Genomic DNA, 25,797 nt, shown 5'->3' with positions numbered 1-25,797 from the left:
GTAAATCAACTTCCTTGTTCATAGTTGAAATCTTTTGAAAATGGTGTTTACTTGTTTGTTACAATTCCCATTCAGAATAATGAAAGAATTGCCTAATCAGGCAGTTTGCTCACCCAAGGTGAGCTAAATATTTAATAAGGGTAACTTGCATATGCATGTTATTGTACGGTACAACAAAAACACAGATTCAATATGTCTCTTACATTCCTTCCCCTGGCAGTTCTCAGCAAGACTCTTAATGTCCTTTTATTTTCTTCTCTGGAAAGCTGCCTGTAGTTGGCTTGTAATACCAAACACTGTGAATTGTAATCCTTTCAGATACGAATGTGGGTATTAGATAATTTTAAAGAACGAGAACCATAACAATAATCCATATGCAGGGAACGTTTTAGAGATGGAAATTTGCAATACACAGAAAATATTTTCAACTATGACTTTATTACTCCTCTATATGGAGCTGAGAGGAATAGAATATAAAAGGTAATAAGTACTCAACACCCTCTGGGTTAAGATCCAGAATGGATTAAATTTAAATACCAGTTACAAGTATACTAATATTTGTGAAAGTTCTCAGTTATGAATAAGAATCATACCTTCAAGGAAATAATGTGACTTTTTCTGATGCCTCTCATAAGTGGAATGAAAGTGATTGATAAACCTGACATTTAATGTTTGGCATGCTTCAGGGAGTTTCTGCTTATGTTCAGTAAAGTCATCAATAAACCATGCTAAAATACGTAGAAATATATTGATACTTCATAAACATAGCATAACTAAAGAGTTTTCACAGCTTTGAGAAGTATGCTATGATTTTTTTTTTTGGGCTTCCTCCCTTTTTTTTAGTTCTTTAAACAAAAGACTGACTTTGGCTCAAGTAGGCTTGGCCAGTTTCCTCTCCTACTACATTGCCTAGAAGGAAGCTAAATTAATTCTGTCCATAAGAAGATTAAAAGCTGATGCAGTGGGCAGATGTTTTATTTTCTCAAGGGTCAGGGAAGTAGCATGAGGTTCTCTGGCAAGTCTGAAGATAATGGGGGGGATGTTTTGCTTCTAGTTAAATGGCAGAAAGGCATTTATACCTTTCTGTAATATGTTTGGTGTGCTGCTTGATATTATCTTGATGGGGAAAGAAAGATGTAATCTGTGTTTATTTATTAATAGTTCATTAATTTTAACAGTCTTGTAGTGAATCTGTTATACTTCAGTGTAAATTTAAGTCTTACTGTGAATTTTATTCTGCTTTCTATTCTCTGTTTTTCATTCTGAACTTTTCCATGTATAAAGGTATATACTTATCTACATTGTGGTTCAGTTAGTTTTCAGTTCTTTTGCTTAATATTTTAATATTTCTCTGCTCTGTTGATAAAACCCTGGCTGCAGTCTTGCTTACTCCTTATTGCCAAGCTGCTGTAGGAGAAACCCGTGGTGGACCCTGTGTGCTTTCTAGCAGAATCCACAGGCATTCTCTTTCTGGAATATGCTGCTTTTTAACCCCCCCAGCTGTTGTAGCCTCCAACCTGGTGCTGACCTGGGAGCTCTTTAATAGTTGAAGTTCACAATTTCCCTGCCTTTCTCAGCAGCAGATCTTCCTGGATGCCAATCCTGTTTAGGGATTTTATGAAAAATAAGTGGATTTCTGGAAATGACTTTGTGCTCACACAATGGTAATCAGAGAACAGTAGCTGTGTATAATTTTGGAGAGAGAAAAGCCCTCCCATGTCTTAAACACGACCTTTTAGTCTCTGTCAGTCAATGCTCTTCAGTACTCAAGGATCTTGTGGAACTTCCTCACAGCTCTCTTGTAGTTGCTGAGCTCCCCAAAACAGGATTTATTTTAAAGGTTTAAAATCTTAATTTATTTTTCATTTGTAACTAAACACCTCAGGTCTTTCCAGGGTGATGCTGTTGCTACCTGAGTGTGGCTAGGAGTCATCAGGGAGTTAAGAGTCTTTGATAATTGTCTGCATTTTCCAGTTAAAGCAAGTGCTTCACAGTTCTGCCATTCACAAATAACCTTTTCTCCTTAATACAATGGATGATGCAATCTAATATGGCAATATACAAGTTTTCCTTAAGGCTATATCTAGATCAAGGCACTCAAGCAAATTAAAGCAAATTACCAAAGTGTACAACATCAACATTCATAAGTTACACTGCATTAAATTGCCATTGGCTGGTGATGTCTTTAGGAATCAAATTACTTTGGTGAGCTGTACGTAGTTTAATTTCCTTGGTTTACAGTGAGTGAAGGCCAATTTACTCCTGCATTGAAAAATTCATGTGGGAATTCAATGCATTTAAATTAATATGCTTTGACTTCTCACCTTTGCTTGAATCTTGATAACCCTTTAGGTCATTGTGAGCCCGTTAAGTTTGGGCGCAGCTTCTCCGGACTGTCAGATGTGATTCCTGCTTCTCTTGTTGCTGAGGTCTCATTTCTTAGTGCTGTGTGTAGTTCACTGCTGGCTTGCATAGGATTATAGATTTGATCTGCACCAGAGCCACAAATAAAATGAAATTACTGCTCTTCACTCCAGGTAGTAATGGCTAGATTATACAGAGCCACAGTGGTATTTATTAACTAGCCTATAAGACTGCGTGTTTTCCAGAATGCACAGTTCAGGATCATCTGGATTGCGTGTATATTCAGCAGCAAATTCAGTACCTTTTAAATTTTTCATAATGCACTTGTTCTGTGTGTATTAAAAAAGAAAAAAAAAAGTTAAAAATTGTAGAGGTCTTTTTAACTTCTGGTTTTATTTTGGTTGGCAAACCCAGGGGTAATCGGTTTTGCTTTCAGTTTTATGTAGGATGTTTGGGGTGTTTAAATTGAGAAAGGAATTAAATTGCTGTAGTTGCTTAACAGAGAGACTGTTTATTTTAGGGCATAGTCAATGCTTTCACACTTTACTTCAATTGTCATTACACAAGGAAAACCACTAATTTTCAGTACTTAAACTGGTGAATTGAAGCCTACCACTTAAAATTTGTCCTCTCATTTACTTAATCTGCTTAGGGCAGAATATTTTCTCTTACAAGTGCTTGTCCTGCCTGTGTATTTTCTCCAAAGTATGAATTTTGTGGGTTTTGCATCTTTTATCTCTCTGTTTAATAGACAGAGATGTATTAACATTTACAGAAGTGCCTCCATTTTAAAATTTTGTAATTACTGCCCATTATTCTAAATTATTTTTGCTGGGTTTAAAAAATATTTTTCATTTAATGTAGCTAGCAGCAGCACAGTAAAGTACTGATGTTTCCTACTTCCATACTGCATATGTGGAGGATGATAATAGTCCCAGGTTAAAACATTCCTATAGTTGAATCTCTGTAGGTGAATTTCTGTGTTCTCTCCTTACATTTTTGTGTAAATGGGGAAGCTCAGGTAATATTTCTGTGAATTCTTGGCTAAATTTTATCAACTGTTTAGGGAAGGAGTATTGGTAATAACAGGTCCTAATCAACATTTATTTATACTTCTTGGGTTTTTAAAAATCTGTCTTGGTACATTGGGAAACCACTGAAACAAGTCAATTTGATTTGGTCTTATATCTGATGTCCCTGTTAAGCAAAGAGTTGGTCTTCACCATTTCTTGTGATATCTGAAAGACTAAAGCTTGTCAGTCAGTTTTGAAAATATTTTATAGAAAATTCAGTGAGAGGGGTATTTTTCAGAACCAGGCAGGTTTGTCATCTCTTCTGAAAGGAATCTTAAAAAGGTGATGTTTAGTGAGTTAGTGTTCACTTGTTTGAGACAATTCTAGTTAAAAATTTCTGTGATAGTGAATGTTTAACGTGTTTTTTTGAGGTGTTTAGGTGAGGAGGGAGTTTGTTACAGGGTTTGTTTAGAAAAATGCTTAGTTTTTTGTACTGCATTTTGCAGAGACATGTCTAGTGGATTACAGCATTATCTTTGTGATAGCTTGAGAAAAACTTTAGCTGTGAAGAGGCAGTTATAAAAGGGAAATAGGACAGCAAGGAAAGAAAGCTTTATTAACAGAAAAATAATTCCATTTTTGTTGACCTCCCAAAAGCCAGGGACAAACACATTCTTGTCTGTATTGGCCACTGAAACAAATGAAATGCCCAATGGTTTAGTTGGCTGTGGTGGGAGGCAGCCTTTTTTTTCTGTGGCAACACATCTCATTGTCATCATTTTTCACTTCAAGTAACTGACAAAGCCAGTGTAAAATATGTTCAGCAAATATGTAAAGCTATTTTTGCCCGAGAGTCTGGAAGTGTCACAGAAAAAACAAATGGAAGTTGTCCAGCGCCTTGCACGGTACATCTGGGTGTGCTGAGGAGTGTGAAGGCCCACGTGAACCTCATGAAGTCCAGCAAATCCAAGTGCAAGGTGCTGCACCTGGGTCAGGACAATCTCAGTCACGAGCACAGAGTGGGACAAGAGCTCACAGAAAGCAGCCCTGCAGAGGAGGACCTGGGGGTTCTGGTGAGAGCTCAGCGTTGGCTCAAAGGAGCCAGAGGTGCAGTGTGTGCTCCCAGCACAGACAGCCACTGGTGTCCTGGGCTGCATCCACAGAGCGGTGGGCAGCAGGGAGAGGGAGGGATTGTCCTCTTCTACTCTGCCCTTGTGAGAACCCACCTGGGCACTGTGTCCAGCTCTGGGGTCCTCAGCACAGGAAGCACATGGACCCGTTAGAGCAGGTCCAGAGGAGGCCAGGAGGATGCTCAGAGGGCTGGAGCACCTCTGCTGTGAGAGCAGGCTGAGAGAGCTGGGCTTGTTCAGCCTGGAGAAGAGGTGGCTCCAGGGGAACCTCACTGCAGCCTTACACTACTTCAGAGGCACTTACAAAAATGAGGGTGACTGACTTTTTACTAGGGTAGAGAGTGATAGAACAAGGGGGAAGGGTTTTAAACTAAGAGGGGATATTAAGATTTAGATTAGATGTTAGGAAGAAATTCTTTACTGTGAGGGTGGTGAGGCACTGGGACAAGTTGCCCAGAGAAGATGTGGAAGATCATGATCATCAGTTATGCAATAAACATTGTAGGATTTATCTGTTCTATGAGTAAACCAAGGTCTTATGAATCCAAGTACTATATTAGTGCTGCACATGCTAATCCTTATAAGTCCAACAGAATATTGTGATAAGAAATGCCTCTTTATTCCATGTAAAGTATTTTACAATGAAAAATTCTTAATCAAGATTCATAGTTGTTTTTTTTTTTCCTACAGAATTAGAAGAGGTAAAATATTAATACCTGACTGGTTGTCATAAGGAGTCTTAGAGGCAAAAATAAACAGTAGTGTTTCTGAAAAAATCTCGATAATGGAATGTGTGCAGAAGATATTAGCAAAGATGTGTTCATGTGTGTGAAGGTTTTTAATGAATAGGAGGATGGGTAGGGAAGAAATGTAATTGTGTACTTTATTTTGGTTTTTCCATTCCACTCTGCTAGCATGAAATTTGGACAATAAGTCATTCAAACCGTTTAACTTCTGCTAGTAGAAAATGTGGAAATTGTGGAAGGGAAAACAATTTTTAAAATGGTCGAGGGACCCAGACAGTGCAGTTCTTAATGAATAGGACAGCATTACATTTCATTCTGGTTTAAAGCTTCCAAGTTATTGTCAGAAGACTGTCATTCCTTTATTAACTTTAATGAAAGTTGGATATCTTAAGTTGTTTGCAGCATCCATTTCTCAACTGAATTTTTGTTAGAAAGAAAATCATACTGTTGCTGGATATAGCAAGCAAACTTGCCTGCATTTTAAAAAGGGGATAATTCACAGCAGGATAATATGAAGTAGTAACTATGGCTTTTAAATCTGAATAAATTTTAATTTTTGTAAAGTGAAAGAATTGTGGTTATCATCTATAATTCCTCCTCTAATTATCTTTTTTTTACCATTTTGAGAATTCAAGGAAAAGATTAGCATATTTAAGTAATGTGGATAACTTCCAAAGTAGTCAAACCATCTCAAATTTGGTGAAACAGTAGAAGTAAACTGCTACATCAGCATTCAAAAATCACCTCGGATTTGAAAGGCAGAATGTTCTTATGACATTTAATAGAGGCATTAATGACAATACTTATCTGTTGAAGATACATTTATTTATGAACTGTGTGATTTCTATGGGTTTGTTAGGTTTGGTTTTGTGGTTTGGGGTTTTTTTCCCCCCTTTGGTATGTCTTAGTGTGGCTACAGCATAAGCTTTGTAATTTGCTTTTTGAGGAAAAGATGTTTTAGTTGTCCCCTCAGGTATGTATATGATATTTACTCTTATTTTAGAGTCTTAAGTAACGTTAAGAGTACCTCTGAATTATCTTATTTCTTTAAATTTTTGGGACATAAAAATCTTACCTTTTTCTGCATTTAAAAACAGTCAATAAAATCCAATATTTTAAATTATTCAAAGATGATACAGTGGGGAAATTGGTTATTCTCTTGATTCAGAAGGCTGGATAATTGAGTTGAATTTTTATGGCTACAAAAATCAATGTCTAGGTGGACTTTGGAGGAATGCCTATAAAAAGGCTGACATTTGCATTAAGTAGCAGCACTACATTTTTGACTGAGTCACAGATGGTGTTTTCCAGTGTTTCATTTTTTGTTTTATCATCTTGCATCAACCTATAGGTTATGGCAAATCAGGTTCATAGTATGATGTGGTTAGTTTGTTGGTTTTTTCTAGTACTAAATCGATGCTTCTTTTGAAAGTGATGACAGTGACACACAAATCTGGAATGAAACCCACAAGACTGGAGGTTATTCTTGTTTTCAAAACAGTGCTTAGACCTCAGCTTGTTCAAATGCAGGATATGTTAAATATTTAGAAAAGGGAATGAACAAGGTTTTTTTTTTTTCCTCGGTGGCTTCCCTGGTATTTTATTTACAAAGGATTTCTTGTGGCAGTTGGTTTTTCTTGTTTTAAACTTTGAGCTTCTGGAGATGTGGGAACACTTGGCCTTTCCACTAGAAAAGATGGGGTGAGGTTGTGGTTTTTCAACAGTGGAGGGATTTAGTGGTTTTAGAATGGCATAGTTGTTTTTAATTTTTAATTTAATATAAAACTTTAAAAAGTGTTAACAGGAAAAGAACTGAGAGTACTTTACTTTCTGAGGACTTTTTTTATGTTGAAAAGATTCATCTCTTAGATCCTTGCAAGCATGACTGTTTCTTCTAATCTCAATTTTTTTCATCTTGGGAAATTTTTAAGGATCTCCCACTGTTTTCAGTTTCTTCATCTTTTTCAGCTGAATATACTGCAAGACAGTATCAAAGCTGGTATCCTTAAAATGTTAGGATGAGAAATGTGTTTCACACGCTTCACTTTTTAATGAGGTAAAGAAAAAGAGACTTCTCCATTATGCCCACACGGAGCATCTGGGAGATGAGAGCAAGTGGTTTACAGAATATTCATATTAAACAGCTGAAATGCCAATTAATATTAGATAAAACTAAATAGACTAAAAGGAAAGGATGCCTTGTTCTGAGGCCCTGGTCCGAAGAGGCACATTGTGTATTGTTCAATGCACTTTGGCCTCCAGTGAGCTAAAGCAACTTGCAGTGTTTTGTTATTTTAAAAAGTGTATATTGGTTACAAACTGATAAAGATTGTAAAAAAACCACTGGTTTTTCTTCCTCCTTCCCTTTTCTTGACCAAATGATACCTTGAAGGTCAGCAACAATTCAGTCCACACTTCAGAAGGCATTTTCTTCTCTGCAACCTTCCCAGGCGAATGAAAGCTCTTTGAGAAAAATCCCGTCAAAGATTTTAGCAGTCTTGACTTCTCCACCCTGTACACCGACTGTGCACAACTTAAGCAGTCAAATGGAAACCTTGGAGAGTACATAAAGCTTTAAGCCATGAGTACTCCCTGTGCTGGAGTGACTTTTTTTTTTTTTTTTTTGGAGTGGTAATTCAAGGTTATTGTCTCGGTCAGAAAGTTTTGACCAAAAAGCACAGTGTTGAGAAAAGTGAGGGGAACAGTTCATACCCTGTGGTTATACAGCAGTTAGCTCATGAACCAAAATGCATCATTACTATCATTCAGTTAGGGTTATCGTGAAAACTGTCAGATTTAAATGCTTAAGAGAGCTCTTGTAACTGTTGCCATGGCAATATCAGAACAGCAACGTGGTAGTTTTCATCCATATCCCATGTTCAGCTAAATTCTTTTTCAGTCTTTTAACTGTGAAAGGAAGGTGCCATACTCTACCAGGCTTGATTTCTTTTGAGTTAACCTGGAACAAATGAAGACTGAAATGAACTCATTCTTTGAAAATGAAATGTAAATCTAGGCACCAGTGATCTAGGTTGCTTTGCTTTTGGTCTGCCTGTGCACTGACAGTCCTATATGTAAAATACTTCTTGTGGAGTTACTGACCTGCTGTTCGTGCCATTGTGTCACATCCTGTCATTTGGTTCAGGCCAAAAAAGAACACATGGACTGCAACCACAAACTAAAAATTTTGTTAGAAGAATGGATTTACCTCATAGATTATTTTCTCTGTAATTAGAGAAGTGTGAACACTTACCACTAGAATTCCAGATCCTGCTTTCTAATTTGGCCTCACTTTTGTAACGCTTTCCCCTGTCGCTGAGCCTGCCCTATATTTTTAACCCTCGTGGTGTTGATCAGCTGCTGCATTTTTAGTGTCACTCTGTTTCCTGACATTCAAGCACCTTTTTAACTGACCTGCTGCAAGAAGTTGTTTTCCACAGCCCTCCCCCAGTCTCCTGCTTGGAAAGCCTTTGACTTCGCTCTCGCCATGGGTACAAAGGAGGGACCACGTTCTCTCCCTCCTGACCTACATTTCCACAGTGCAGCACTGCCCTGCTGGCAGTGCAGCTTCCCTGCCTCCCTCCTTCCCCAGGGCTCCCACACAGAGTGGCTGGGCCTTGGAAAGCAGAGCTGGAGAAGGCAGTAGTAATCTGTAGTAATACAGGCAGTGCCATGTGCCATAGGTGTGATCAGCCATCTGAAGGGACCGTGGTCAGCAAGGGGGGCGAGACTGCGCGGCACCCACCCAGCGGCTGCTCTGGGAGGGTGATCTGAACTGATTAATAGGTGCTGTTATCATGGTGTAATTAAGAAATTGTCCAATATTTATTCATTTGTGCTATTCAACAGCATAAAATAAGGGTTGAGAAATGGTATTAAAAATTGCAAAGATATGTAAACAACTAGTGGTGTTTTTGCAAATGAGTTACGAGGCTGTTCTTGCTCACAGCACAAATGTAAGAAGTAGTATCTTCTATATTAGCATCTTCCCTCTCTCTTTCATCTCCTCCGAGGAAGTTTTCACACATTACAGTGAGCATTCATTCAAGAGATAAGATGTTCTTGCACTGTGGGATTATGTAGGTATTTTAGATTGAAGTATGATTGGGGATTGTGTTAACATATTGGGAAAATTAGTGGGAAGGGGGAGGCAGTCTAAAGTAATGGCCTCTGGGTGCTTCCCTCCCCTTCAGTGTCTGATTTAGCATGGATTTGGAGACAGTTATGCATGTCTAATATATTAACATGTTAATATATTCTGAAAATATTTTGTAAATAAGGACTGACACATTTTATATTACTGCATTGCAAAGAAAAGCAGATTTTAAATTGCAATTCTAGTAAGGTTAACCTGAAAGCCAGTCTATCTCACCTCTTCTAGATCACTGCCATCCCATAATTTCAAGGTTATAAATTTAAGTGAAGATCTGTGTGGACACAGAATTTTCTCTCATGCCAACCACTGAATCTTGGAAGTATCTTTACCTATAATTTCTTCAGATTAGAACAGAATGTGAACTTTACCCACGAAAGATTTGTCAGTAACTGGTGATAGGATCAGTTCTACTACATTAAAGCCCATAGCTGTGCATTTTCCATTCTTAAATCTGTTGATGTGTGAGCTGCAAATAACCCACATCACTGATTTAACTGGAGATGTGAAAGGAACAGTTCTGTTGTTGAATAACAGTTTTTTGTGGGACTTCATTTTGGTCCTATGGTATCAACTTGTAAATCTTTATTTAGTTAAATAAATAGGGGGAAATTATGGAATTCCAATTTCTGATTTTTGTTACCATGATAAGTCTTCTAAGGTTTTCCTTTGCCATAATGATTGTACTGATGATGTCATAACTTTTTTCTTCCATCGTAAGTTTTGAGCCATTATGACTTTTTATATTTGTTTTCAACCTGAAGCAGACATACAGAGAAGTAAAAACATTCAAAGCAAATACTGTGCAAATTTCTATATTCAGTGAATAGTTATATCCTTTTTTCCTTTTTTTTTTTTTTTTAACTGCATTGCAGACCTGTTAGAATTTTAGCTACAAGTTTGTATCCTATTGCTAATGAAAATGCATTTTTTGTCTTGCTTTGTGGGGAAAGGAAGTGAGAGAACTTGTCCAAGATTTTAATGATATAAATAATTATTGCACTATTTTTAACATGAACTGTTTTTATATTCTAGTAGAGTGAGCAAATAGCTTAAACACAAGCTAGAAAACAGTAAAACATTCAGAGAATAGAATGTAGAGCTTTCATTCTGTAATTGCATATTTTATCATACAGGCTTTCCCTTTTGTTTCTGCAAGCTTTGCAACAAGCTGTGCAAGAAAACAGTACTTGGATGCAAACGAATTAAGTAGCCTTTGGCTATCTTGGTAAGGATTCAACTATATTTATACAGTAGCTTCAATTAATACCCCAAACATTAATACAAACGTTAAAAATTATGTTGGACCCTTAGGAGGGCATTAAAAATGGCTTTTTATTTAGCTTCTTATACTCCTCACTCGTATTTTAACTATCAAGAAGTTTGGTAGGCTGAACTCGTAGGCATCGTGCTGTGGTTCTGCCAAGCTCGGGCAGATCCACGTTGTTTATGTGCTCCAAAGTGGAGCACCCGAGAGGCTGTTTGGCTGCCAAACTCGATGATTCAAGTGCCAAACTGTTTAAGGTTTCGGTATTAACCTCTTGGACTATACCCAGAAGCCAGTAACAGCGTTTTGAACTAGCCAGAGTTGGTAAGACCCGAGCTGAGCAAATTACAATATGGCTTGAAAGCGCTGAAGGCAGGCAACAGTGCTGAAGTCCTCTCCAGGAGGATGGACTGTGCTCTTGGCAGCATTACTGGGGAGAGGCCACTTATGGGATTGTACATCTTCCAAAACTGAATACCCTGGAGTAGTAGTAGGCTTTAGACACTCGCTCTGGTGGTCTAAAATTGGTGCTATAGTGTAAAGCCTGCATACAGTGAACTTCAGGCTTTCAGCAGGACTGTTTGTTGGGGCCTGCGTCAGCTGGAAGGAAGCAGGCAGACTGAGTGGGGAAGAACTACTAATGGCTGTTGAGAACACTCCCAAAGACTTTTTCTAATGCAGCTCACACCTCTGTCTTACACAAATGCCAATAGTCATCACATAAACTAAGTGTATGTACTTTCAACCTAGTTGGAGAAATCTCTGCAGAAGAGAGTTAGTAGTTTTACATGTATTTACTTTCCCCAGAAACAGACATTTCTGCAATTTGAATTGTCTTGGAAATGCACAAATGGGTAATTAGCATACCTCAAATACTGCAGAGGACAAAATTTAATGGAGGTTCACCAAAAAAATTGGTGATGAGCAAATTCCCATACCCATCATTCATAGTAGCTCCTAGAATTGCTTCAGAGGTATAGTCCAGTGCATTGCAGTCTGTTCACACGTGTAAGTTCCTGCAGACACACAGCCCTAGAGCTGCTGAGAGTGCTCAGTAATATGATTTGTCTTTTCATTACAAAGAAATGCTGTGGTCTGTACTGTGCATGGTAAGAAAACTAGGCTTTAAGGACTAGGGAACGTAGTATAATAGCCAAGTAATGCTAAAGCTAGAAATTTATTTCTTCCTGAGCAGCTTTCCCATAAAAAGTGAAGTCTTAAGACCATAAATATAATCAACTTTATTAAATAATAAAAGTACATCAAATATTTGTATTTTATCCAATTAAAAAGTCCCAGTCAAACAGAAAACTGATTGCAGTGCTATCATTTGCTCCTAAGTAAGAGGTGGGTATCGCTTACCCTGGCACTGTGACAAGCAGTAATAACCTGAATTTGATACTGTTGGAAAATAAGCTTTAAGCTTTAAAAGTTCTGTTTGTTAGAAAACTGGAAACCTGTAAATAGATTTAACCTACTTCTCACAATTTATTTTCAGTGGTACATGTTGTGAGTTTAAAATTGCCTGGATTTTGTTCTTGCCCATATTGCTATCTGGAACTCTCAATCTTATTATGACCTAGTCTTTCCCACCTATAAAGTGAGGTGTGTGGCTTAATTTTCTCTAGCAGATGTATTTTCACTTGACTGATATTGTTTTTTGGCAGGGAGGAAAGAGCAAAATCAACAAATGCTTGATTGGTTTTCTCCCTTTTTGGACACAATGGAATTTCGTCAAGAATGATATAAGACTTGAACTTACATGTTACATTTCTGATCAGCTTTTCAGTAACCCTGAAGTTATGTAGGGAAATTAATAGCAAATTGAATGAATTTGCATGAAGGTTATTTTAGGAGCTCGCCCTGTGACTTCCAGAGAATAAAGTGACTTTTAGTCAGCTCTTTGAAGAGAATTTAGTTGCATCCAGAACACCACTTGCATTTCTGAAGGTGATGTACAAAGCAAGTCTTATGAACTTTGATTTCGTTTATCCCTCCTTCCTAACCAAATAAGTAAACCTCCCAAAACTGGACCTGATTCCAAGGAGTACTTTCTTAGTGCTTTAGAGTCCACTGGTAGTGTCTTGCTAAATTGTGATATTGCTAAATGTGTTATACATTAGAGTAGTGTATAATAATTGTAAGTAAAACTGATCTGCCCTTTGTGCATTTACTTAGTTTTTAATTTTTCATTTTATAGCAATTCTAGATAACAAGAGATCATTACATGGAAGAGAACTAGAGCTATGAATGCATTTTTTAAAATAAAATTTTAGTGTGGAAAATATGCTCCATTATATTTTATTGGCACATAAATCAGCAATTGTACCACCAAAGTGTGCATGCTTATTATTGCACATTAACACAAAAATCCTTAATACCATCTTTTCTTTTTTTTTTTCCTCAAATTTGCTGGGAAAACCTTTTGGTTATCATTTCATAATATTACTGTTATCAAGAACTATACTTTTTTTTTTTCCTTTTTAACTTAAAAAAATAATTTCCAGACTCCACTATGTGATGGGGATCAACTGAAGGCTGTCCCATGAAGCTCATCCATGTTCACTGTACATGCACTCAGCAGTATTTACAGGTTGCACGTGGGCAGAGGAGCCTCGTCCTCCTAGTGCAGTTTGCGGTGGCGGTACCTGCCTGCTTTGTCTTTCGCTGCATTGGCACAGGCGTTGTGCTTATTCTGTTGTAAGTGGTTCCAGTATTTGATCAGTTCGCTAGGTTGGAACTGATGGGAGGTAATAAGGTGGCTGTATTTACAGCTGGAGTAAGAAACTCGCCAGTGATTGAAGACAAACTCATTGGGTGGAGGCATGGGGTCAATCCGCAGCTTGGCCAGACAGATCCCCACGTACACGTCCTCTAAATGTAAACGTCTGATGCTTAAGGAGACTTTAAAGATTTTTTCTGCTAAATCTCCAGAAAAAACATAACCAGTTCCAGAGCAGAATACAGGATAACGTTCACTTGGATACAAATCAGGTGGCATATACCACTTGCTGTCCTTGTTCCTATTAGGTGCATAACCTCTCATTAAATAACCTGTAAAATACTTGTGCCTTGGAGGAAGTTCTGGTTTCAGAAGCTTGTGTATTAAATAATCGGTATTGACAAACATATCACTATCAGTTTTCATAACATATGGAACGTGTGGACAGTAAGTGGCAACCCAGTTCATTCCCATCAGAGTTTTAATGGTTAAATTATAGTAAGTGTCTAAGTATTCTTGTTGAATGATGTCGTGGTACTGTCTGCTTTCCTCAAGGATGGTACGCTGGAGGTATCCATTTATCTTGATGCTTAACCCCAACAAAAAAATACGAACAATTTGGATGCCAGGTGCCAGGCTTTCGTTACCCCAAGTTTGCCGAATAGCTTGTCTGGCTTCCACCTGGCCTGGCTCTGCAGCTATGAGCAGTATTAGAAAAGGGGTCTTCTCCTGGCACTTCTCAGGCTCGTTGATGACGTATTTGAAATGATACAAAGTCGGATGCCCAGTACCCTTCTCGTTGTAAATACTTCCATTGGCGCTGAGGGTGTTTTCCAAACCAGTTACTCCCTGTGGAGACAGATCCGTGTTGTTGGGGTTGCTGACTGTTGGAGGCCTGAGTGTCTGAGGTACAGCATCTCTCCACATGTTTCTTAGCAAGCTGTGGTTTGTCTCGATTTTTGTAGACCTAAATCCTCGTATAGTGTAAGCCATGGGATTTTCTCTGAATCCAGCCCTGCCTGGCAGCCAGTCGTGATGATTAAAGAACAGAAACATAGCAAACAGAAACACCAGGGAGATCAGGCCCATGAGATGGGTGCGAAACAGAGACCTTTTGGTATTCCAGGTCATCTTTGCAAAGCAGCAGTGTCGTCTCCTCCACTGAAGCATGTTGTAAGGATCCAATGATGGGAAATGAGACAATGGTCAAGCAAAATGCTTTTCCGATTGGTTTTCAATCCACTGCTATTCTTTGGTATTCATTTTCTTTCGTTCATGTTGAGCAATTGTCTGCAAATGGCTCGCTCTGCAAAGAGTAAAAAAAAAAGAAAATTAGAAATCGTTCATTTTACACACTGATAATATGAAAGGTTACAAATAGAAACTAGATATTAACATAAAATTGAGTTAATTTTTTTTAAAAACAGTCCATGTCAATAGAAACAAGATTGATTTATGCTAAAAGCCAACTTTGTTTTATGATTTAACTTGGTTTGTTAGCTTTTAGAAATGCTTTTTTTTCCATAGTAAAAGTTTTGACAAACCTCCTAGATGCCAAAGATAAAAAGGAAAAAAACCCCATAATTGATCATGTTAGCAGGGAGAAGTGTGAAGTAGATGTAAATAGCTTCATATACACTAACTGTGAAATCCTTGTACAGTGTTAAAGGAGGACTGAATGAAAAAGCCTTGATAGCAGATGGAAGGTTTATTGGCATTAATTAAAATTGATTGGACATGCAGAGTCTAGTACGGCTCTCAGTTTAAAACCCTTTTTGCAAAATGGTCATGTGTTGGTGTTGGGACAGACGGCGCGAGGTCGATTATGGCAGAGCTGTGTTAGTCACAGTACACTGCCTGGCGTGCTTCCACCGGCCCCGGCTGCGTTCAGGAAGTCAATGAGAAGATGCACCTGTCAAAATTAATTTTCAGGGTCCAGTAACCTCGGTGCACAGCCCTCGGATGGTAATGCAGGATAACATTTTCAGTCACCTTTCAGGCACCTTTAACCTTCTACTCCACCATCAAGGAAAATACTGAATGGAACACTTGGCTGTGGTGACAGGCTCACAGGAAGTTGAATTGAAATTAAGCTGTTGATTTTTAGTAGGCAGAGATCTTGGGTAGTGTCATAATAACTGGAAGTAAATTGCACAGCACTAAGTTTCTGGCAAACTATCTGATGATCGTGATTCTGTTTTTTTCTCTATAAATGTGTATATAAATACTGTACCTCTTGTACCAGTCAGAAATTTCAAGTATTGTGACCAGCAGCTGTAGCTGTAAGAAAAAGTGCCAAAGTAGTCTGTGCTTCATTTTCTCTTAAATTTTTGTTCATATTCAGGAGCAGAGTCAATATGGCAGCTTCATGATGCTGCATATTAAAAGCTGATCACATCATCTCGTAAATGAACCTTTCACTGCACAGAAGCAATTCGTTTGCGATTTTCAATTTGCTCTAATTTATTTCTGGGCCCCAGGGTTTTGTATAGGAAAAAAGGATGACAGCTGAACAAGAGTCCATAAAAAATGCTATTTCTAATAGAAATTTGTAATTTATTAATTGCTTCCCTATCTTCTAAAACCAATATTTGGATTAATTTGTGCATTTAAAAACTAAGCGACCCCGTTACATGGGAAATTACAGGATTTAAGATTGCAAGGAAGTAGCTTGAGATGTCAGTCGAATAGTATTAAATTGCATGTGTGCGATGTAACATTCAACCTGCCCGGTTCACGTAGGGGAGACTATTTGCATTTGAGAAGGGCGGGGAGAGAAGTGCAGCAGAGGGTTTGTTTTACTCACTGCCCGTGTGTGTGCGGACACGCTCCGCTGGGAGCGGGAGCTGCTCCCGGACAGGGCTCGGCGGGAAGCGGGAGCCGCCCCGGTGACCTCCGCCAGGGGGCGCCAGCGCGCGGGAATTGTGACCCGGGAGGGGATCGGGATCGGGAAGGGCCGCGGGTCCTTCGGGAACAGCCGGACACCGGCCCGGGGATCCCGCCCCGCTGCTGGTGCCCGGCGTTCATGCGGTTTGGCTTTCAGGCTTGCTGAAAGTATTTCTGACTTTTTTTTTTTTTTAATTTTTTAATTTAACCGTGGCTGATGCCACTTGCCGGAGACTTGGCTACCTCCCTAAAAATCGTAAGCATCTGTGTCTAAACTATGTGCCTGATGCACCACGTTTATGCTGCTTTAACTCGGACGTTGTCCTTATGCAAAGAAAAGCCCCGAATGTGAAAGGCTCGTGTTTATCTGACCACTTGAACCTGCTTTTGCCTGCTGAAAAAAACAGAAACCTCCCCTCAAAATTCATAATTTTTAGTTTCTCTGCAGTGTGCAGTGAGTTCTCTATGAGCACTCAGCTGTTTGGGAAGAATATCTCTGCATCAGCAAACATAAATGCCATTTTAAGGGACACTCTAGATCTCAGGGAAGTTAATTGTTTGATACCAGGCTGGAAGGCAGCAGTGGGAATATTTGATTAATTATCATTCCGTTGCATGCTTACACAGTTTAGGAAGAAAGTCATACCTAGAATTTCATGAATGTGGAGTAGCAGCTAGAATTCAGATCAATTTTGTCACACTGAATTGTTCCACTTACAAAACTACAGCCATTAGATGGAATTATTTCAGCAAATATGAGCTGCACTGCTAATCTGTGTTTAATATTTAATTTAGGTAGTGTTTTGTTGTGCACCTACTTTGATTTGGCAATAGGCACAAGTGAGACTCTTAAGTTACATAAATATTTGCCTAAACAAAAAGCTGTTTTCAGGTGCTGTCTTTCCATGATGCACTGAGGAAGTGTCCCAGGAAAGGCAGTTGTAATGGCTGAAACCTTTTTTTATTAGGCTGCATGCTCATGCTGTGCACATGAAAATAAGTTTTACACTGAGGGATGGAACTAGAACCGTAAGAAATTTCAAGAGAGTCACATTTCCTTGATTTTTCACATATTTCCTTGATTTTTCAAGGTAGAAGTTTCTTTGAAAATCTGTCTCTGTTTGCCCTTTAAAAAAGCATTGTATGAATAGGGGAAGGACCCACATGTATTTTTCAGCTTCATAAAACTATTGACTGAAACAAAACTCAAATAACTTGGGCTCATTTTCTTTGCAATTTGTATGTAAAGCGTTTCAAAATATACAGTGGGGTATCAAGCATTTGAAATACAGCAACAACAATTGCACCTTTGAAAAAATACTACATGCTAGGATGCATTGTTTAAAAATAATGTAAAAAAACTATCAGTAGACATTAAACTCACCATCAAATAGTAAAATAAAAATATTATTTTCTTTCACTTACTTAGGGCATTCCTGCTTTTGTCCAAATATTTAAAATTCTATTTCACAGAAAGCTGATGAACAGGCACCAACTACTGACAGTAGATAAGGAAACCTAAGTATAGCAAAAGGTCTCTATAACACTCACCTTGTCCTCTGCGAGTGTTGTTGCATGTAACTGCGATTTGGAGATATTATTTATGATAATGCTGCTTCATTTTTGGCACTTGACAGTGCAGCCACTGATGCATTATCAAATGCCAAATGTATAAACTGTGAATGCCTCTTGAATTTTTATTTGTGGTCTGTGCTCTGCTGGTGTTTTGGTTCCTGGTACTTGCAGTTCTGCTTTATAATTACAGCTTTGCAAATTGAAGCATTTGACTTCCTATTCACACGTCTTGGATTTTCATATTTTGATTAGCTGTGTGGGCAAACTCTTAAATTAGAGGGAAGAGTTTAAAAGGCAGCCTGAGTTGGTATTCTGATGAACAACAGCAGCAGTTGCATATTGGGCCTCAGAAAATGTGCCTGAGTTCCCTTACAAACTCCATTAATCTTTTGCACAAAACAGTACTTGGGATAAGGCTTGATGTGCAGGTTTTTAAATGTCAAGATACGAAAGTCTCACCATGAGCTAAGTGTGCTTCTCCTGGAGTATTGCCTGAGGGTACATTTTTTGTTGTTGCTTTAAAAGTTCTGTGAAGTGACTTTATATTCTGAATGTGTTAAAACTGATTTGAAACCAGTATCTGTTATATGCTGCATCCTTAGATTTGTGAACTCTCTCTGGCTGCAGTTGTTTTATTGCATGTTAGCATTGCCTTGGGCAAAGAAACCACGTTTATATTGACTTTTAATGATTTATAATAGCATATTGGTAGTTTCTGCAGATAAGCACTTTCTTTCTATGGTGTATTGAATTGCTATAGATTTAGGTCTTAAATTTCTGCAAATGTTCATCTTGTTTGTTTGCCACCAGTGGCAAAGTATTTAAATTTCAACAATAAATAGAAATGAATGGCAATTAGATGGAATGTCATTTTACAATCCAAGTTAAACAGTCAATGTTTTCATATTAAACAGAAATTGCAGTGATGGCAGGAGATAAGTTACATGCTTACCATTTTGAGTGTGTAGTGTTTGAAGGTTTCCTTTTGGGATGTCAGGGGAGCCTGATGTTACTTGTAAATTGTGGTGCTCGTTTGCACTGCTGATGGTTTAAATCATGCCCAATCTTTTGCATGCTCCCAGTTTATGCTTGGCTGATACTGGCCTCATGACATTTTGCTTGTGTTTGGGGGGAAGAAAAGCAAGTGTAAAAAGGTCTGGAGGGACTGTTAAGATAACGTCTTTAGACTGCATGGTCTGTTTTGATGGTTCAGTGCTCTCAGTATGTCACAATATGGCCATTTTACCAGTGCTTTAAGATTACTTCAGATAAGGATTAATTTTGACCTAGTTTGAGAGGATTTCTAACTGGTTTTTCTATTTTGGAGGGGTTTGAGTTTTTAATTTCTCAGTTAAAAGCAATCATTACAGTAGCTACATTATCCCTCTAATCCCTCCTCTCCAGCCGCACCAACCTTGGCAGACTGTAAGCAGTGCATTTAGTGAGTGTAAGGTAGTGACATTGTGCAGGGGGAGAGGAAAACCTGCTAGAATTCCTTCTCCCTGTTCAGAGACAGTGTTATCTCAGGGCTCTGCAAATTAGGAACGATCATTATCTGTAATGGCTGAAAAGGTAACAGACAACCGAATGAACATCACACACAAGGGTTTGACATACCTTCCTTGGTCAGGCCATTTATGGTGCGAGGATTATACCCCCAGAAAATAGTTTTGGCACGCCATCACTTCAGCAGAAAAGATGCTATCGAACATGCGCACATCCCCCCACAGCCCTGCTTCCTGCGATCGCTCCCCTCGGCATCCACTCTGTCCATCTGTCTGCCCGTTGCCGTGTTACCTTCCTTGCTTATAAGTGTCGTCCTTGTCTTGGGGCTTTTTGTTCATCCTGCAAACAAAAGGACAGTAGTTCTCGTTTGTGTTCGGAGCGGGGCTGTCTGGCGCTCACAGCCGATGCATCGGAGCTTTTTACATCTGGTGTTTCCCGTGTCGGACAATGCAGTGCTGTGTTCTCCTCTCCCCAGTATCCATATTTCTAATGGTAGTGTTAGCAGGGAGTGCTAGCGCGTAGTGCTTCAGTTGTCTTCAGTAATAGGATTTCCCTCTGTTCCTTCCTTCATTGTTGCTAGGCAGTAATAGAAATGGTTTGGAGCTGTTTTAACCCGGAATTCTGGTGTATAAAATCCATTCCGTAGTTCTTCGGCTGCTGCACAGGCAGGCAGCAGTTTAAATGTGGGCTTTGACAGATGCTGTCTTCTGACAGAGCAGAATTTAACGTCACTGCTTGGCTGAATCCCACGTGATTGTTTGCATTCATTTTGACTAAATCCAAAGGCAGACAGGAAGCTTTACAGGCTCTTGCTCTTATTTGATAAATGATACGTACTCAGTTCATGCACAGTGGTAGGTGAAGAGTATAAAAATTGTATGATTATTAAGTGAACAATTGAGGGTTTTTACAGATTGTTTTCACTTTTCCTTGACACTGTAACTTATGATTCTCTAGAGGATTTTTGATGCTAGACGTTCTATTCCCGTATTCCAAAAGCTGTTCTGCAGTGCAAGGGAATTATAAGCATTTAGATGCTGAAGATTGATTTAACCCATTCAGCTCTCTTGGAGCATAAATCAATTGTGCCTTCATGCCAAAATAAAAATAAAAAGGTATTTCTTTGCTCAGATTTCCTTTGCACATGCTTACTCTGTAAAAGCTGCTTTTTGTTATCTTAGGTTGTTCAATTAAGCTGAACAATCACTGATTTATAAGGACACACTGTTAAGCTGCCTCTGCTGTTAATGGCTTTCTGCTGTGGTAAAGCCTGAAGTCTGGCATTGCAGAGTCGGGGGCACTTAATTTCAATTATTGATGAATCTAAAATGTCTTTTGTCTGTTACAGACATACCTATATCATAGAATTTGCCTTTCTGGTCCTAAGGAAACTTGTGTTCCTTTCATTTCTCTCCTTTCAATGATGACCCTTCTATGCTGAAGCATCTTATTATATTTACTGTATAAGTAAAATACCACAATAGATAGCTCGGACAGCAGAAAGCTAGTAGCATACTTACCCAGGTATTTATTAGTCACTGTGTTTATCCACTCTGTTTTGAAAAGCTAATGACTAGCTCTTCAGACTTTTTTTTAGCCAAGGGATGAAGAAACTATAATTGCTCTATCATGTGGTGTGTCTGATTTGTAGGATTTGGGGTAAGTATGTCCCTTACTGGCAAATAAGGCTTCCCCAGGCAGTCAAGGTGTTTTATTATTCTAGATGCATATTATGCTAATTTACTAGAAACATAATCAGATTTAGATCCTCCTAACTAAATAATCTATGTACACTAACTTTCTCTGTTAATTCAGTCTTGTTTGTAATGCATGCATTTCCTAACCTAACGACAATTTCCACAAATCCTATGATCCTGTGTGAGGGCGTTTTAGGATTGTGTAAGTTTCGAGCTGGCTCTCCGCCAAATTGCCGAGACCCAGTGAAAAAGCCGACTGCCCAAAGAGGGAAGGAAAAAACCCGACCAGCCAAAGCTACAGCAAAAATATATCATCATCATGGCTGGGCTTTGCCAACGAAGATCTGGAAAGGGCTCTACCCACGATTGTTACAAGCACGCTGGTGGCTAAAGAGGCCAATACGAGATAGACACGTCCAGTTGCAAAAGGCGCAGCAGAAAGACTCCTTAGGTGGTATATTCTGCAAAACACAATTCTTTCTGCATTGTCTTTTCTCCTCAAGAGTGATCCTGCGTGTGTTCTCAAAAGCATCGGCAGTGTTCCTGATTGGAGGCCAGAGTAGACCAGTTCTGTTGATCAATATGGCCAAGGCTGAGATGTTGTTTCAGGGAGTTCTTGTATCTTTTCTTTGGGGCTCCTCTCTCACAGCAGCCGGTGGCAAGTTCACCATAGAGCAGGATCTTAGGAAGGCAGTGTCAAGGTCCTTCATCCTTGAGACGTGCCCTACCCATCGCAGCTTTGTTCTCAGCAACATGACCTCAATACTTGTGACTGCTGCTTGTTCTAGAACAGACATATTGGTCACATAATCTGACCAGTGTATGTTTAGGGTTGTACGGAGGCAGCGTTGATATTGTACACACGATAGGGAGCTCTCGAGAAGGGAAAAGGGAAGGGGAAACAGGGATAAAGAACGAAAACCAAATATCCTCCAAATATACCCCATTAATAGAGAGCTAGAGAATAAATACAAAAAAAAAAAAAACGGATTAAATACTTCCCTGAACGGAACAGCAGAACTGAGTGAGGCAGCAGCCAACTCCTCACGCCTCCCGGAGGGACCTGAGATGACGGCAGCTCTGAGCAGCAGGCCCTGGCCTGTACAAGCAAAGACCCTCCGCGGAGAGACCTGTCACCTTCAGCCACCTGAAGAGAGAAGAGGGCAAGTTCTCTTATCTGCACCTTTTTATATGTTGTGTTACGGGAAGGGATGATACTTCCTTAGCTACGGGGTCAAGGATCATGAGCATATTTCCTCAATATAAAGTGCGTATCAGTAAAGACTTTGTACCTCCTCCACTCTGAGAAATTTTGTGTTTAAAAAATGAAGGGAGGGGACGGCAGTGGGGCGAGAGAGGAGAGTCTGTGTCTGATCTGGGACCTTCACGAACAATTGTGAATCAGTGCTCTGACAGGTTTCATGCGTGCCCAGTCTACTCAATTTTCTACTTAAACACCCAAAGCTGTCTTATCCCTGCCCTACATAATATCCAGAACTTTATACATTCTGTTGCTGTACATATACAAACATGTGACAGTGTGCTCAGGAGTCCTGTCACTTTGCTGCATTCCAGGCTACGAATAGGAAATCAAGTGGGTTATTCGTGTAGTCAATCTACCCGTGTTGATTTGCATAGAAGATGTAATGTCTTTGTCAAATACAAGCATGTAAATCTGCTTCTGACTTTTGAATTTTCAGATAAGACATGTAACGTTGTATTTGGGAAACAAGTCTAAATCTCAACAGAATGGTTATTAAAATCCATACTGTTTCAACTTAATTTATTTACTACTACTACACTGTACCTGTGTCCCTCCTGAAGCTTGTGAGCTGTACCTAGTATGTTTACATATTGGAGTGGGCAGAGCTGTTCTTATTTTTCTGTAAATACTCATTGGTAAATATTAAAGGTACAAAAATCCCTAGGGCTGTTTTTTCTGAGTAGAATCTTTTTCAAAGTAAATTTATAAAGGAACAGACATCAGCTTTGGCTTTTAATTAAATGACCATATATCCCTTGTGTGTAGCCTGTAAAGTTCAGGCAGAGCTGTTGTCTGTTGATATGTGTAAAATTTGTCATCTTGCCTTGTGAGCAAATTGAATATTGAATTCTTAAATATTAATGAGCAATTTCTTTTGTTCACTCTCTTTTTTTTTCAAATAAAGGATGAGCAAGTCTGCTCATCTTACAGAAAAGTAAGGTAAAACCTTTGATTTTTCTACTGCTTTCTGTCTGGGAGTGACTGATGTAGCTTTAGAGTCAAAGTTTCAGGAAGAAATTCCTTTTCTTTTATAGCACTTTGTTCTTAGCCACTTTTATATGATCCTCTATGTTTCTGAGTGTTTCAGGAGGGCAGATCTTGCTTTGTACAGGAAATACGACCTGGAGGTTTTGTTAATCTTGCTGGGCTGGAGGTTGGAATGAGCTTTATTTCAGCTAAATCTCACCGTGAAGGGTCAGTGGACTGCTTGTTCTTGATCCAGGGAGTAGTATGTTCTGTAATGTTACTATGGTTACATCTTAAATTAGAAGCTGCAATGTTAGGGTTTGAAATGCTGCCACCTATTAAGGCTACAAGGAGTAACTGATGTGAGGATGTACAGGCTGTGTTGGGAACATGGCAGAGTTACCATGGCCGGTGGATGCTGGACTGTTCAGTGAGCCCTGCAAAGCTGGAACCAGACTCAAGGAGTAAGAGAAGATGGTGATTTACAATAACCTGTGCACGTGGCAACTGTGAGCTGAGCAAACTGCACTTAGGCAAAGCAAAGGTGTGTACGTTTGGAATATTTTCTTCAAAAAAACTTTGAAAACTCTCTACATGTCTTTTTTAGAGGGTGTCATCAGTATCTTGTCTAACTGATTTTATAATAAACTCTTAGATTGAGCCATTGATTAAAGTTCCATCTTGATAACATTAGCAGGAATTTTTCAAATCCATCCTGAGTAGTCGCAATAGTCAAGTGTGTACTGCTTGGTAACCTTCTGCCTGGTGGCCACTAGGGCCATGAGAGTTAAAATAAATACTTATACCATAGCTGACCTACCAGTGTTCCCATGTGGACCATGCTTTCTGGATACTCCATGAATATTTTGAGAAGTTTATTCTATTTTTTCATAGTAAAATGAAGTATTATTTCAACTGTAATGCATTGAAAACCTTTCAAGTGACAGTTCAGAATGATTAATGGCAACATTTTCAAGGTTGGTTATTTTTGGTTTTAAGTTTAATTTTTACCTTCTGGAAATGTGTTAATGCAGTGTCATAAATGCTTAGTTTTAATTTTTTATGTTAAGAACTATTATGTATATGGCCAATGACTGTTCCTCTCTTTGCTTCAAAAAGAATACTTCTCCAATAAGTTCAGTTGAAGTGGAAACAGGGTTGTAAAATACTTGTAATTTGCTTGGCTACTTTGTGATCCCAACATGTGCCTTAAGCTATCACATGCATGTTTGTAACTGAATCAAAACCAACAATCTAGGATTGACCACAAGTGTCAGTATTGCCTGCCTTATTTTCCTTATTAGGTTTTCACTGTTGTTTAGCTGGTTGTGAAGCCCAGCTTTACACTTGCTTATACATTGTTTTTACCAATGGTCAAGATTTTGTAATCTATTCTAATCACATCCAAGTCGTAAACTTAGTGATTTTATTAATCTTTGAGTGTCATAAATTTAGAACCTAAATGCAGCAATATAGATCAATCTTAGAACTAGAAAAGGTTCCCGGGTTTTCTGAAACAGTTATGCTGATGAGGAGTTGGTAATTGTTATGTATCATTCAGTAAGGAATATAAACACATCACCTGACTTTGCAAAGTTGTGAGAGAGGTAAAAGTCCAAGTGATGTTTTCAAGTCAGGAGGGTTCTTCTTAGGAAACATTTCAAGGGGATGTTTTATAAATCTAAAGCTTGTATTTTTTTCATAAGTAAACTGATGTTCTAGGTCTTTATCTGGAATTCAGTCCATTCTCCTCTCACAGCTTCCTTTGAGGAATACAGGTTTGGATTGTTTCAAAAATCACTGAAAAATTCACAATCCGAAGTGACTTTGGTCTACTTTGGTTCAGTTCTGGTTTTATGTGTTATGCAAATTTTGTATATTGGACTACTGTCCAGACAGATTTCTTTCTTCAAGACTGTGTTGTTTGCTTTATCATATCTTTCTCTTCTCTATTCTGACTTTTCATATCTTCCCCCAGGCTTTGCATGCAATTATTGCTGCTCTGAAGTGCTAAATGCAGATTTTATTTTTCCAGGGGATGGACAACATCATTTCATTTGTATTGTGCAGGATTTTCGGTTGTGCAGTTCTCCCCTGACAAACTGACAACCCAGTGCCAGCAGTAATATTTTCTGCCTGTCACAAGTGTTGTTTTTGCATTCTGAGAAGAGCAGGGACTTTATGAAGCTTTGATTCAGCACAGCAGGGGAGAGGAGGCCAACCAGCAGAAGCACCAAACGTTCATAGGCAGTTTAAATGACTACTCTGAGAAGCAGGCTTGTGTTTTGCCCTTGCCTTATGGCCTGTCTCATCCACATGCCTCCACTGTATGATTAAGTTACCCCTAACAGCCACCCTCACGTTCCCAACATGAGAATTAGAAAATAAATTCTTACAGAAAGTGAGACTCTTGGGGAAGAACTGGTACTACATATCGAATCTCAAAGCAGGAAGATGGTATCCTGTGGGAGTTAATAGGCTACCAGCTCTTATGCCTAGGAAGGAAAT

At 38.9% G+C, this 25,797-nt stretch overlaps 2 protein-coding genes across 3 annotated transcripts in view; one reads left to right on the top strand and one right to left on the bottom strand.

Annotated features, from left to right (window-relative positions):
* CDC73 (cell division cycle 73) overlaps nucleotides 1-25,797 on the top strand; it is a 105,711-nt gene that overhangs the window by 44,889 nt on the left and 35,025 nt on the right. The window lies entirely within an intron of this gene.
* Nucleotides 11,891-20,093, bottom strand: B3GALT2 (beta-1,3-galactosyltransferase 2). Of its 2 annotated transcripts, none has more exons than XM_032696251.1 (2): nucleotides 19,474-20,093; nucleotides 11,891-14,701 (listed from the first exon to the last, which is right to left on the bottom strand). In XM_032696251.1, the coding sequence occupies exon 2, from the start codon at nucleotides 14,563-14,565 to the stop codon at nucleotides 13,297-13,299; it is 1,269 nt and encodes a 422-aa protein (XP_032552142.1). In that variant the 5' UTR covers nucleotides 14,566-14,701; nucleotides 19,474-20,093; the 3' UTR covers nucleotides 11,891-13,296. The 2 variants fall into 2 exon arrangements, with proteins under 2 accessions (XP_032552142.1, XP_032552141.1); XM_032696250.1 differs by lacking the exon at nucleotides 19,474-20,093 and adding an exon at nucleotides 16,202-16,302.

The sequence above is a fragment of the Chiroxiphia lanceolata genome, chromosome 9 (assembly GCF_009829145.1).
Source record: "Chiroxiphia lanceolata isolate bChiLan1 chromosome 9, bChiLan1.pri, whole genome shotgun sequence".
NCBI lineage: Eukaryota > Metazoa > Chordata > Aves > Passeriformes > Pipridae > Chiroxiphia > Chiroxiphia lanceolata.
This window is presented reverse-complemented; position numbering and strand designations above follow the sequence as displayed.